The sequence below is a fragment of the Wyeomyia smithii genome, chromosome 2, assembly GCF_029784165.1.
Source record: "Wyeomyia smithii strain HCP4-BCI-WySm-NY-G18 chromosome 2, ASM2978416v1, whole genome shotgun sequence".
In the NCBI taxonomy this organism is placed as follows: Eukaryota; Metazoa; Arthropoda; class Insecta; order Diptera; family Culicidae; genus Wyeomyia; species Wyeomyia smithii.
Genome location: NC_073695.1, coordinates 159,687,289 through 159,701,404, shown reverse-complemented (window position 1 = coordinate 159,701,404; position 14,116 = coordinate 159,687,289). Strand labels below are relative to the sequence as shown.

At 40.2% G+C, this 14,116-nt stretch overlaps 1 protein-coding gene across 1 annotated transcript; it reads right to left on the bottom strand.

The window, feature by feature from the left end:
- Nucleotides 1-611: 611 nt before the first annotated feature.
- Nucleotides 612-2,038, bottom strand: LOC129720151 (uncharacterized). Its single transcript, XM_055671584.1, has 2 exons — nucleotides 1,518-2,038; nucleotides 612-1,463 (listed from the first exon to the last, which is right to left on the bottom strand). Exons 1-2 carry the CDS (start codon nucleotides 2,031-2,033, stop codon nucleotides 612-614), a joined length of 1,368 nt encoding a protein of 455 aa, XP_055527559.1. The 5' UTR covers nucleotides 2,034-2,038.
- Nucleotides 2,039-14,116: the final 12,078 nt, after the last annotated feature.

Here is a 14,116-nt window from a genome sequence, read left to right as displayed (position 1 = left end):
GATGACAAAGTGACGTAAGTGCCATTTTTTTGAATATGGGATTTTTATATCATCTTGTTCCTTGTATTAAGACCTATCTTTTGGTATGTTCCTTTTCGTTGAGACTTATTCGTACGTTGCACAAAATAAAAAAAAAAAACAAAATGACGTAGGCACCATTTTGATGCAAAAGTGACGTTGCAATTGATCAATGTGGTAAAATGAGTCTACGTGGGCCGAGCATCATCAAAAGTTGTTAATAAGCTAATAAATGTTTCAATTCAACTGCAAATATACCAGTTTTAATTTGTGCTCTAGTAGTGGCATTATAAATTCAAACCACTTGTGGCACTAATAGAATGTTAAGATTACAAAGACGATGACGTTGATCAATTAGTTTCATAGATTCTCCCTTTTCTCTGGTGAATATGCTGCCCATAAATGCATAATTGTTCCATATGCAAGAACTGAAGGTTGAGATACAAGCATTTACAAATTTATTTTGCTTTTTAGCCATTTTGATGAGACAATTTAGCTCATTATTTTTATCGATATTCTCAGAACAAGACATATTATATTGTCAGTCTATTCTGTTTCAATTAAATTTATTAAAGCAAAAAAAGAGAAAAAAATCAAAACTCCTCCGCAACTTCAACTTCTGGCAGGTCTTGCCAATACGTACGCTTCCCTGCAGGCATCAATGAACACAGTTTGCGCAGTATAAAATCTTTTCGGCTTTTTTCGATTCCGGTACAAGCTTCGCGGTACTTCAGCGTCAATTTGAAGTCAAAACTGTTCTTTCGAATCTGCTTCAACTGCTTGTTGGTGAAAACAGAGCAATGTTTCCACTCCGTCGAAAAATCGTTCCGATAGTGAAATTCGTACGATCCCCTCGAAAATTTCACTGTTTTTATATTGGCTAGCTTTGGTCGGTCCTTCAATCTGCTAATTACCGACGGCTTAAAATGGAAGGTTGGTTCAAAGAAGTCATTATACTCCATGGATGTAACAATCGGTTCTGGATCACCGTTGGCTTGTTTGATGCAGTTTACAAAATCAGGATATGTAGGAATTTCCCCTTTGTTGAACAGGCGCATCCTTCTCTCCACGGCTGCGTGAAATGCATCGGCCGACATAAAAGTATGGCCACTTTCCAAATACTTGAAGGTTACATCTCTAGTCGATATCATCGATGAGTTGACGATCAGAATCATATGGAGCATGAGGTCCCAATTTTTGTTCTGGCTTGAACAATTATCAAGCCAATAAAGAATATGCTCTTGATCCTTGTTAACAAGTAGGTTTTGCGTAAAAGAACTAATAATGTCGCATGCCTTCCGACCACTAATTATTTCGTTCCAGACGACAGCATGCGTTGGACCTTTCTTTTGGCCTCCCAAAGGTGCAAAGGTTTCGTTCATAGCGATGATACGTCTGGAGAATATAACCTCCTTGAAACCTTCCATTCTTGGCAGCTGAATCACCTGAAAAAAAGTCGAAAATAAAAAAAAGGAACAGTTGAAATTATTTTAACATACTTTCTGTAAATCTACAGATACAGCCAGCCCGTTGAACATAGTCTTATCTCTGTCATATTCACATCTTGACCGAATCGCCACATTTTTGTGCTCCTGCCACTGCAAACATTTGACACAATCCTCCGGAGGGTTCACACTGCTTTCTTCTTCATCATCCGCACTAGAATCTGCGCAACGGTCCGCCTCAGGATACCCTTCTTCGAGGAAATCAGATTCACCGGTGGTTTGAACGACGTGGTTAGCCAATTTCATGTGTATTTCGGCTTCGCGGCATCTTTCGCACAGTTCATGCCCCAATTTCGTGAACCTTATATTCATTTTATTTAGCTTCTTATTGTAAAATGAATAGCTGCACGATTCGAGAGATTGTTTTAATCGTTTGTCATGGAAAGAATCATACATAGCTTGGCAAGTTAAATCCGTCGGCAGATACAGAACGTTGGGAGCATGTTCCCTACGATAATGGGATATCGTAGGCGAGTACGACATGATGTCGTTCTTTACAGCTTCATCCATTGGGTTGATCCTGCTATATTTCCCACGTTTTTCGACATTTGATTGTCGTTGATCATAATTGTCATGTGTTCTGTAAACGAAGTTGCTGGAAAAGATAAAAATTAGCTAGATTAGATTTTTATTCAAATTACCTGCTAGTGATTGGATATCCCAACGTATTGAGAAAAAATCCCAAACACACCGCTTGGTCTAACCCATGTTCGTTTGCAAGAGTGTACGAATACGAATATTTCCGAGAAACCGTACTTGTGTATTTATTACCTCGATGACGATTTACAGAATGTCGACTGGAATGTTTCAAGATGAACGATCGTCTCACTTCCAAAGATGATTTCCAGTAAAAAGAGTTTAATTGATTTCTTCTGTATCGACTTATTTTTTTTGAGCAATCTAGGGCACATTCACAATCCGCTTCAATCCGGCGATGGGTTTTGATTCGTTTTTGCATAGTTCTGATCTGAGCCTTCTTCCTCTTCGTTAGGTTCCACGTACCTGGCAGATCAGTCTCGTTTCCGCTGCTATTACAACTGGAGGTCGGTAGTCCTGCATTTTCCTCAATTATTCCAGAAAACTCTTCATCTAAATCTGAACCGTAACTCTAATCGACGCAAGAGCCGTTTTAAAACTCATGTTTTCAACGATGGAAAAAAACAAAACAACTGCTGCAGCGTGTTGACCAATGTTCTCATGGCCTCCTGCGCGCATTCTCAACCCCAACGTCAGGTATGCAGCAAATCGTTGAAAAAAAATCTTGATTTCCATGCAAAAGTGACGTTGAGCATTAAATTTGCTTTTCATGAGAAGTAAAACATTTTTGAATTAGCTGTTCATATCATGCTTCTTTACAAAGTAGAATGAACAGAGCAGATTTCGGCAAGTTCTGCATGATTTGTTTTTACATGAAATATATTTATGTGGCCCGTACTGGAAAACTGATCAAATGGATTTACGTCATAATGTCATCTCACGGCAGCATAGCGAACAGTGAGAATTAAAATCTCCCAATATCAAAAAAGGCGCGGGAAGCAACTCTGCTATATCAGTGAGATGTCTCTGTTCAATCCGCGCGAATGGATGAGGGGCCAAGTTGCTGCTAGTTGCTTCAAAAAGATTTTCACTGTAGGAAGAAGGGCAAGAAGAATATTTTGTAGGGGATCTGGTATGTTGAATGTTTTAAATATCCAGTCCACAATATCAGAAAATTTTATGAACCCTGTTTCTTTTTTATCTTCGGATCGAGAAATGGGTGCACGAGGGGTTTTTGGTACCCCAGGAAGCGGTGGGTACTCCTGGTTTGATTTAAAATTAAAACCAGGAGGTACTTGCTTCGGTTTTTCTTCACCGCATGCTTTTTGTGTTGGCTTATTGGTCATTCCGCTAGGGGTTATCTTGCGACCTTTTAGGAGAGGAGAGTTGATCAATCTCCTCTTCCTAGATCCTTCTGGCATGGCATAAGAACACCCTTCGACGGGATCGTCAGATGTACCCTCATCGGTTGGCATAAAGGAAAAAATGTTTCCTGTCGAGGGTGGCTCAGCTCTTTTAAGCATTTCTGCAAAAGAGCGCTTTGAATGTTCCTTGAGGGAACGCTTAATTTTTTCCTCGCGCTGTTTGTACGCGGGACACGCCGAAAGGTCATGCCGAGTTTTCTCGCAGTAAAGACACTTTTCAGTATCCTCACTGCAAGCGGTCTCAGCATGATTGCCTCCGCACTTGCTGCAGCGTGCCTTTTTGCAGCAGTAGGTGGCTGTATGACCTAACTGCTTGCAGTTTTGGCAATGCATGACCCGCGGTACGAACAGGCGTACAGGCAGACGAACCCTGTCCAAAGAGATGTAGTTCGGCAGTGCGGATCCGGCGAATGTTACACGGAAGGAATCCGAAGGGAGTAATTTCTTCTTCCCTTCTTCGATGGATACTGAATGCAATTGCTTGACATCCAGTATCTTTACATCTTGAATCAGGGGGTTCTTGAAGCAGCCAACCCCGTGACGCAAAATGTCATCGACCGTGAGGCCTCCTTCGGTAACCACACCGTCGATCTCCACGTCCTTGGCAGGGATGTACACGCGGTACTCTCTCGTGAAGAGCTCGTAGCTAGCAATTGCGTTTGCTTGCTCAAGCTACTCACAACAACTCGCAGTTTGTTCGGTCTAACCTTTGTAATTTCGGTTACGTCCGAAAACTGTTTTACCAGGTCCTTGCCTATTTGTATAATGTTGAGAGGCTTCTTTATGGGCCTAAAAAAAACTATGAACGGACCTTTCGAAGCATCTGGGTAAGCTTTCACCCGTGTTGCCGGTACCCTTGGTACGGGGCTAGGTAGCGGGGAAGGTAGAGGGGAATTGATGGGGGAGATCTCAATCTCTTCCCCATTTGTTGCCACATCCAGGAATAGTTGCACCTGCATGTCGTCCATTTTGCGGGAGCGTTACGGTCTACCGCACAAAAACGATAAATATTCGAATGTGTGGGGGGGGGGGGTCAAGTAGTTGATATTAAATTTTAGAAACAATTTTTCAAACTGAAATGGATCAAAATAAAAAAAAGACAGTAATACTAATACTAATAACGATAGTAATAATAATAATAATAGTAATAAAAAATAATAATAATAATAATAATAATAATTAAAATAATAATAACAATAATAATAATAATATTAATAATAATGATAAAAATTCTAAAGTGAATACTTCACCGAACGTCTAAGTCACGACCTCACGGCTGATAGTAGGATTAATCGAGTGTCTCCGCAGAACAAACAATGACGATCCAGCTTCGTGTTGTAACACAGTGGCCGTATCTTACACGCGACCTTGTAGATGCCACTTGTAGTTGACTTCCACTCGCTCGATCGTATGGTGGTCCGTGCTGCTAGCGAGGTAACAGCGGTGCGGGAGAATTATTCTTGCTGATATACCAGCTGCGTATCAGATCACTGGCGGGGTAGCCTGCCCCTACCAGTGTGCAGAAGATGTTTTTGCCGATTTACTGCAGGCTATTGTTATCGCACAGCACAAGAACTAATTGACAAAAAAACACCCGTACGATAACTCGTGTATTGTTATTTTGCGAACCAAACGGAGATAAACAATTTGCGTCTAATCGAGACGAAAGCAAAACAACGAATGATTCTTCGATTGTGCAAACAGCTTTTTTGTCTAGAATGAGCTTTTCCATAGCACATTTACATTCTGTGCAATAATAAACTCGTGAACATACCTATGGATCAGGAAAAGAAGCACAAAAGGTTCCGAAGCATTCTGGAAATAGTTTTGACCCAGCCATCAAATTAATCATTTTGAGCAAAGCCACAAGCGCTCCTTGAGTTAGGCGATACCTTATATAATAATTGAGTACCATGAAGCGAGCTTCTGCAATTGTCACGTTGGAATCAAATCTCATCCGTTTGCTATGGTCAAATAACACCTGCAATTAAACTATTATAATAAACAATTGTCTCTTAAGACCTTTACCAAAATACTTTGCTCAACGTTGATAATTCCATTTTGTTCGATTGATCGTTGTTTCCATCAGATTCATTTTCAGAACAAATGATCTCAGATGGCTTTGAGTAATTGTCGGATGCCTCAAAATATTTAATGGAATTCGATTTTTGTAATGTGCAGGTATCACAATTTTCGGTTTTTCGATTAATTTTCGACGAAGAGTTTTCAGCAGGTTGAACAGCTTCTGCCTGACTGTAGTCGATAAAATCACCTTGTGAGTATACCACTACGTTTCGTTTTTTTCTCTGAAATGTTTTGAATTGACACTATTTATCTGATAGATATGAAGAACACAAACCTTTTGCAAATATTTTTTGTTACTGAACTGACTCAGGATATAAAAATGTCTTTTATTCCGCCGAGAATTCATTTCCACAAAGGTTTGAGTACAGATGTATTCACAAATATATTGCTCGTATGACTGACTACTCAATGTATTATGAACATCATAGGGTGCTTGTATGAATAATGGGCATTTTAGTGTCGTTCATTTTCTAAATGAACATTGTAATGATAAAGTATTATAATAATCTATGTTAGAAAACGAAGTGTTATTATTCACAGCTGCATCAAAAATCAGACAATATTTACTAGAATACAACTAGTCAAGCTTGTTATGAGTTAGATATGTGAAAGTCCACATTTGGATGCAGGTACACTACCGATAAATTAGCCCTATGGGTATTTGACTTTGAAATTTACCAATATAGTCAATATCCACATAGCCTGGCGGATAAACGGATCGGTGACAATCTAAAGTATTGAGGTGGAACAAATTGACAGGTTTCCCAAATATTAACTCAACATGAGATTGGATTCATTAAGCAGACAGGGAGATTGCGGGTTCAAGTCCCGTCGGGATGCGGTATATTTTTCCAAATCTGTATCATATTTCCAGTTCGCTTATTTTTCGTTCTTCCTCTACTCACATACTGTCTGCTTAATGAACTTGCGTGTTAACGGGAAAAAGCCGTTGTTAAAAAAAATATAAATTCAGTTCGAAAGGATGAGATTGGATCTGAAATTAACACTGAATACTCTTTAAGTCTTAGGAGAAGTGTACCTTTTTAATGTGCGTCGAAATGAATGCAGGTTTAATACGCAAAGCCCTATTTAGAGTTCCAAGCGAACTGAAAATCTCATACAAAATGGTCATTTTTTCACGCTCGTGAAAAATGCAACCTGCAAAAATTCCACTTCACTTGGAACTGTAAACAAATTCGATCCAGCGAAATCGAAGATTGTGGATCTCATCTTTTTCACTTGTAGCAATGGGCGATTTAAAAAAAATCGATTCTCCTACATCGATTAATCAAAATCAATAAAATCGATTCATAAAGAAATCGAGCCTGAAAAATCGATTCATCAAAAAATCGATTTTTGTTCGGTATAAGCTAGAGATCCTCAGAGGGAGAGATAAGCGATGAAAAAAAACGCTGATTTGGCAACTAGGTTCCACATATCAGAGGTGCCAGATCTCTTCTCAAAGCGCAATGTTGCTTTCTTCTTCATCATCCGCACTAGAATCTGCGCAACGGTCCGCCTCAGGATACCCTTCTTCGAGGAAATCAGATTCACCGGTGGTTTGAACGACGTGGTTAGCCAATTTCATGTGTATTTCGGCTTCGCGGCATCTTTCGCACAGTCAGTGTTGTTAGTCTCGCTCGTAAGCAGCATACAACACCTCATGTGAGGTTCTCGGTGTCGCCGCTTCCACACAGTAGAGAATTCTCCATTCAAGCTATTTCTCGTTCTTTCCTGTTTTCTTTCTTACTCCCGAGATCATATGCACACAATCCCGTCTACTCTTCTCGTGTGTACTCGTGTATACCTACTCCCCAACTCGCGAGAACGACCAGCCGAAGACAATTTGATTCAAGATGCTTTGCGATGCAGAGGGAAAAAATATGATAGGGTATCAGACTACTTCGGCAGCGGTTCGCTTCGGCTGGTTTTGTATTAGACTGCTGTAAAAAACTTACCGAAGCAGTTCGATACCCTACGCGTTGCCCCACTGGCGGCTGTCGGTGCATGTCGGGAAGAAAGCATTTTCGTTTTCGAGCATAGAATTTCAAGCACTCCTCCTAGTCAAGCAATTTTAGTCGAGTACTCCTACTCACTAGCAGGAACTCGCATACTCTTTTACGGTAGCTGAGTAGCAATAGGAAAGAGTTTGTTCGTGTCCGTGCATGCTTGCTGCTACTCAGGGGAATGCATGAAGAAGAAAGAGTATCTCCAAAGCGTGTGTGCAAAAGACTTGAAAAGCGTAGCATATGTCTCGTTGTCAAGCAGAAAGGAGAAGAAAGGTTTCGCTTCTCGCTCGATTTGCAACGCTGCGCACAGTTCATGCCCCAATTTCGTGAACCTTATATTCATTTTATTTAGCTTCTTATTGTAAAATGAATAGCTGCACGATTCGAGAGATTGTTTTAATCGTTTGTCATGGAAAGAATCATACATAGCTTGGCAAGTTAAATCCGTCGGCAGATACAGAACGATGGGAGCATGTTCTCTACGATAATGGGATATCGTAGGCGAGTACGACATGATGTCGTTCTTTACAGCTTCATCCATTGGGTTGATCCTGCTATATTTCCCACGTTTTTCGACATTTGATTGTCGTTGGTCATAATTGTCATGTGTTCTGTAAACGAAGTTGCTGGAAAAGATAAAAATTAGCTCAATTATTCTGAAGAGCTAATCTCAAGATTCAGTATACACCGATTTTTATTCAAATTACCTGCTAGTGATTGGATATCCCAACGTATTGAGAAAAAATCCCAAACACACCGCTTGGTCTAACCCATGTTCGTTTGCAAGAGTGTACAAATACGAATATTTCCGAGAAACCGTACTTGTGTATTTATTACCTCGATGACGATTTACAGAATGTCGACTGGAATGTTTCAAGATGAACGATCGTCTCACTTCCAAAGATGATTTCCAGTAAAAAGAGTTTAATTGATTTCTTCTGTATCGACTTATTTTTTTTGAGCAATCTAGGGCACATTCACAATCCGCTTCAATCCGGCGATGGGTTTTGATTCGTTTTTGCATAGTTCTGATCTGAGCCTTCTTCCTCTTCGTTAGGTTCCACGTACCTGGCAGATCAGTCTCGTTTCCGCTGCTATTACAACTGGAGGTCGGTAGTCCTGCATTTTCCTCAATCATTCCAGAAAACTCTTCATCTAACTCTGAACCGTAACTCTAATCGACGCAAGAGCCGTTTTAGAACTCATGTTTTCAACGATGGAAAAAAACAAAACAACTGCTGCAGCGTGTTGACCAATGTTCTCATGGCCTCCTGCGCGCATTCTCAACCACAACGTCAGGTATGCAGCAAATCGTTGAAAAAAAATCTTGATTTCCATGCAAAAGTGACGTTGAGCATAGAATTTGCTTTTCATGAGAAGTAAAACATTTTTGAATTAGCTGTTCATATCATGCTTCTATACAAAGTAGAATGAACAGAGCAGATTTCGACAAGTTCTGCATGATTTGTTTTTACATGAAATATATTTATGTGGCCCGTACTGGAAAACTGATCAAATGGATTTACGTCATAATGTCATCTCACGGCAGCATAGCGAACAGTGAGAATTAAAATCTCCCAATATCAAAAAAGGCGCGGGAAGCAACTCTGCTATATCAGTGAGATGTCTCTGTTCAATCCGCGCGAATGGATGAGGGGCCAAGTTGCTGCTAGTTGCTTCAAAAAGATTTTCACTGTAGGAAGAAGGGCAAGAAGAATATTTTGTAGGGGATCTGGTATGTTGAATGTTTTAAAAATCCAGTCCACAATATCAGAAAATTTTATGAACCCTGTTTCTTTTTTATCTTCGGATCGAGAAATGGGTGCACGAGGGGTTTTTGGTACCCCAGGAAGCGGTGGGTACTCCTGGTTTGATTTAAAATTAAAACCAGGAGGTACTTGCTTCGGTTTTTCTTCACCGCATGCTTTTTGTGTTGGCTTATTGGTCATTCCGCTAGGGGTTATCTTGCGACCTTTTAGGAGAGGAGAGTTGATCAATCTCCTCTTCCTAGATCCTTCTGCCATGGCATAAGAACACCCTTCGACGGGATCGTCAGATGTACCCTCATCGGTTGGCATAAAGGAAAAAATGTTTCCTGTCGAGGGTGGCTCAGCTCTTTTAAGCATTTCTGCAAAAGAGCGCTTTGAATGTTCCTTGAGGGAACGCTTAATTTTTTCCTCGCGCTGTTTGTACGCGGGACACGCCGAAAGGTCATGCCGAGTTTTCTCGCAGTAAAGACACTTTTCAGTATCCTCACTGCAAGCGGTCTCAGCATGATTGCCTCCGCACTTGCTGCAGCGTGCCTTGTTGCAGCAGTAGGTGGCTGTATGACCTAACTGCTTGCAGTTTTGGCAATGCATGACCCGCGGTACGAACAGGCGTACAGGCAGACGAACCCTGTCCAAAGAGATGTAGTTCGGCAGTGCGGATCCGGCGAATGTTACACGGAAGGAATCCGAAGGGAGTAATTTCTTCTTCCCTGCTTCGATGGATACTGAATGCAATTGCTTGACATCCAGTATCTTTACATCTTGAATCAGGGGGTTCTTGAAGCAGCCAACCCCCTGACGCAAAATGTCATCGACCGTGAGGCCTCCTTCGGTAACCACACCGTCGATCTCCACGTCCTTGGCAGGGATGTACACGCGGTACTCTCTCGTGAAGAGCTCGTAGCTAGCAATTGCGTTTGCTTGCTCAAGCTACTCACAACAACTCGCAGTTTGTTCGGTCTAACCTTTGTAATTTCGGTTACGTCCGAAAACTGTTTTACCAGGTCCTTGCCTATTTGTATAATGTTGAGAGGCTTCTTTATGGGCCTAAAAAAAACTATGAACGGACCTTTCGAAGCATCTGGGTAAGCTTTCACCCGTGTTGCCGGTACCCTTGGTACGGGGCTAGGTAGCGGGGAAGGTAGAGGGGAATTGATGGGGGAGATCTCAATCTCTTCCCCATTTGTTGCCACATCCAGGAATAGTTGCACCTGCATGTCGTCCATTTTGCGGGAGCGTTACGGTCTACCGCACAAAAACGATAAATATTCGAATGTGTGGGGGGGGGGGGGGTCAAGTAGTTGATATTAAATTTTAAAAACAATTTTTCAAACTGAAATGGATCAAAATAAAAAAAAGACAGTAATACTAATACTAATAACAATAGTAATAATAATAATAATAGTAATAAAAAATAATAATAATAATAATAATAATAATTAAAATAATAACAACAATAATAATAATAATATTAATAATAATGATAAAAATTCTAAAGTGAATACTTCTCCGAACGTCTAAGTCACGACCTCACGGCTGATAGTAGGATTAATCGAGTGTCTCCGCAGAACAAACAATGACGATCCAGCTTCGTGTTGTAACACAGTGGCCGTATCTTACACGCGACCTTGTAGATGCCACTTGTAGTTGACTTCCACTCGCTCGATCGTATGGTGGTCCGTGCTGCTAGCGAGGTAACAGCGGTGCGGGAGAATTATTCTTGCTGATATACCAGCTGCGTATCAGATCACTGGCGGGGTAGCCTGCCCCTACCAGTGTGCAGAAGATGTTTTTGCCGATTTACTGCAGGCTATTGTTATCGCACAGCACAAGAACTAATCGACAAAAAAACACCCGTACGATAACTCGTGTATTGTTATTTTGCGAACCAAACGGAGATAAACAATTTGCGTCTAATCGAGACGAAAGCAAAACAACGAATGATTCTTCGATTGTGCAAACAGCTTTTTTGTCTAGAATGAGCTTTTCCATAGCACATTTACATTCTGTGCAATAATAAACTCGTGAACATACCTATGGATCAGGAAAAGAAGCACAAAAGGTTCCGAAGCATTCTGGAAATAGTTTTGACCCAGCCATCAAATTAATCATTTTGAGCAAAGCCACAAGCGCTCCTTGAGTTAGGCGATACCTTATATAATAATTGAGTACCATGAAGCGAGCTTCTGCAATTGTCACGTTGGAATCAAATCTCATCCGTTTGCTATGGTCAAATAACACCTGCAATTAAACTATTATAATAAACAATTGTCTCTTAAGACCTTTACCAAAATACTTTGCTCAACGTTGATAATTCCATTTTGTTCGATTGATCGTTGTTTCCATCAGATTCATTTTCAGAACAAATGATCTCAGATGGCTTTGAGTAATTGTCGGATGCCTCAAAATATTTAATGGAATTCGATTTTTGTAATGTGCAGGTATCACAATTTTCGGTTTTTCGATTAATTTTCGACGAAGAGTTTTCAGCAGGTTGAACAGCTTCTGCCTGACTGTAGTCGATAAAATCACCTTGTGAGTATACCACTACGTTTCGTTTTTTTCTCTGAAATGTTTTGAATTGACACTATTTATCTGATAGATATGAAGAACACAAACCTTTTGCAAATATTTTTTGTTACTGAACTGACTCAGGATATAAAAATGTCTTTTATTCCGCCGAGAATTCATTTCCACAAAGGTTTGAGTACAGATGTATTCACAAATATATTGCTCGTATGACTGACTACTCAATGTATTATGAACATCATAGGGTGCTTGTATGAATAATGGGCATTTTAGTGTCGTTCATTTTCTAAATGAACATTGTAATGATAAAGTATTATAATAATCTATGTTAGAAAACGAAGTGTTATTATTCACAGCTGCATCAAAAATCAGACAATATTTACTAGAATACAACTAGTCAAGCTTGTTATGAGTTAGATATGTGAAAGTCCACATTTGGATGCAGGTACACTACCGATAAATTAGCCCTATGGGTATTTGACTTTGAAATTTACCAATATAGTCAATATCCACATAGCCTGGCGGATAAACGGATCGGTGACAATCTAAAGTATTGAGGTGGAACAAATTGACAGGTTTCCCAAATATTAACTCAACATGAGATTGGATTCATTAAGCAGACAGTATGTGAGTAGAGGAAGAACGAAAAATAAGCGAACTGGAAATATGATACAGATTTGGAAAAATATACCGCATCCCGACGGGACTTGAACCCGCAATCTCCCTGTCTCCGGCATGGTGTTTTGTTCAGTCTATAAATAACGCTTGCACAGCAGTGTGTGTAGTTAGGGATGAGCAATAGAATAAGTCGACAGCGGAATGTGATACGATATAGATTGTGGAACAGTACCACCGTCCCCCGTAGTTTAATTGGTCGAAACACCATGCCGGAGACAGGGAGATTGCGGGTTCAAGTCCCGTCGGGGTGCGGTATATTTTTCCAAATCTGTATCATATTTCCAGGTCGCTTATTTTTCGTTCTTCCTCTACTCACATATTGTCTGCTTAATGAACTTGCGTGTTAACGGGAAAAAGCCGTTGTTAAAAAAATATAAATTCAGTTCGAAAAAATTAGCCGTACGGAGCACCTTCCGTAGTTGTGTCGCACTTGCAAGCACGACGCAGACTGACTTTGGTCTCGATCACACAGGTCTATAAGAGTTATCAGCATCAGCTGACTCTTCTGTGTGTGATGAGACATTCCTTTCAGTCTATAAATAACGCTTGCACAGCAGTGTGTGTAGTTAGGGATGAGCAATAGAATAAGTCGACAGCGGAATGTGATACGATATAGATTGTGGAACAGTACCACCGTCCCCCGTAGTTTAATTGGTCAAAACACCATGCCGGAGACAGGGAGATTGCGGGTTCAAGTCCCGTCGGGATGCGGTATATTTTTCCAAATCTGTATCATATTTCCAGTTCGCTTATTTTTCGTTCTTCCTCTACTCACATACTGTCTGCTTAATGAACTTGCGTGTTAACGGGAAAAAGCCGTTGTTAAAAAAATATAAATTCAGTTCGAAAAGATGAGATTGGATCTGAAATTAACACTGAATACTCTTTAAGTCTTAGGAGAAGTGTACCTTTTTAATGTGCGTCGAAATGAATGCAGGTTTAATACGCAAAGCCCTATTTAGAGTTCCAAGCGAACTGAAAATCTCATACAAAATGGTCATTTTTTCACGCTCGTGAAAAATGCAACCTGCAAAAATTCCACTTCACTTGGAACTGTAAACAAATTGGATCCAGCGAAATCGAAGATTGTGGATCTCATCTTTTTCACTTGTAGCAATGGGCGATTTAAAAAAAATCGATTCTCCTGCATCGATTAATCAAAATCAATAAAATCGATTCATAAAGAAATCGAGCCTGAAAAATCGATTCATCAAAAAATCGATGTTTGTTCGGTATAAGCTAGAGATCCTCAGAGGGAGAGATAAGCGATGAAAAAAAAACGCTGATTTGGCAACTAGGTTTCACATATCAGAGGTGCCAGATCTCTTCTCAAAGCGCAATGTTCACTAACTTTTTTATTCTGCTCGTATAATTGATGGTGACGGTGGAAGTCCTGGGGAATAATAAAGTACACCACAAAATCCGTGAAGGTGTTAAATTTTATGTTTATGTTTAATTTTATAAACTTTCATCATTATCCTGTAGATCATACAAAGGGTTTGTGAACCACCAATTAAAAATCACTGTGATGAAGCAACTTTGGAGCATTCTCAATTCATTTT

Excerpts from the sequence above, each read along its gene's own strand:
- LOC129720151 (XM_055671584.1), bottom strand. The coding sequence starts at position 2,033 with ATGGATGAAGCTGTAAAGAACGACATCATGTCGTACTCGCCTACGATA. Across the intron at positions 1,464-1,517 it reads TATCTGTAGATTTACAGAAA|GTGATTCAGCTGCCAAGAAT; the intron begins GTATGTTAAAAT and ends ACTTTTTTTCAG.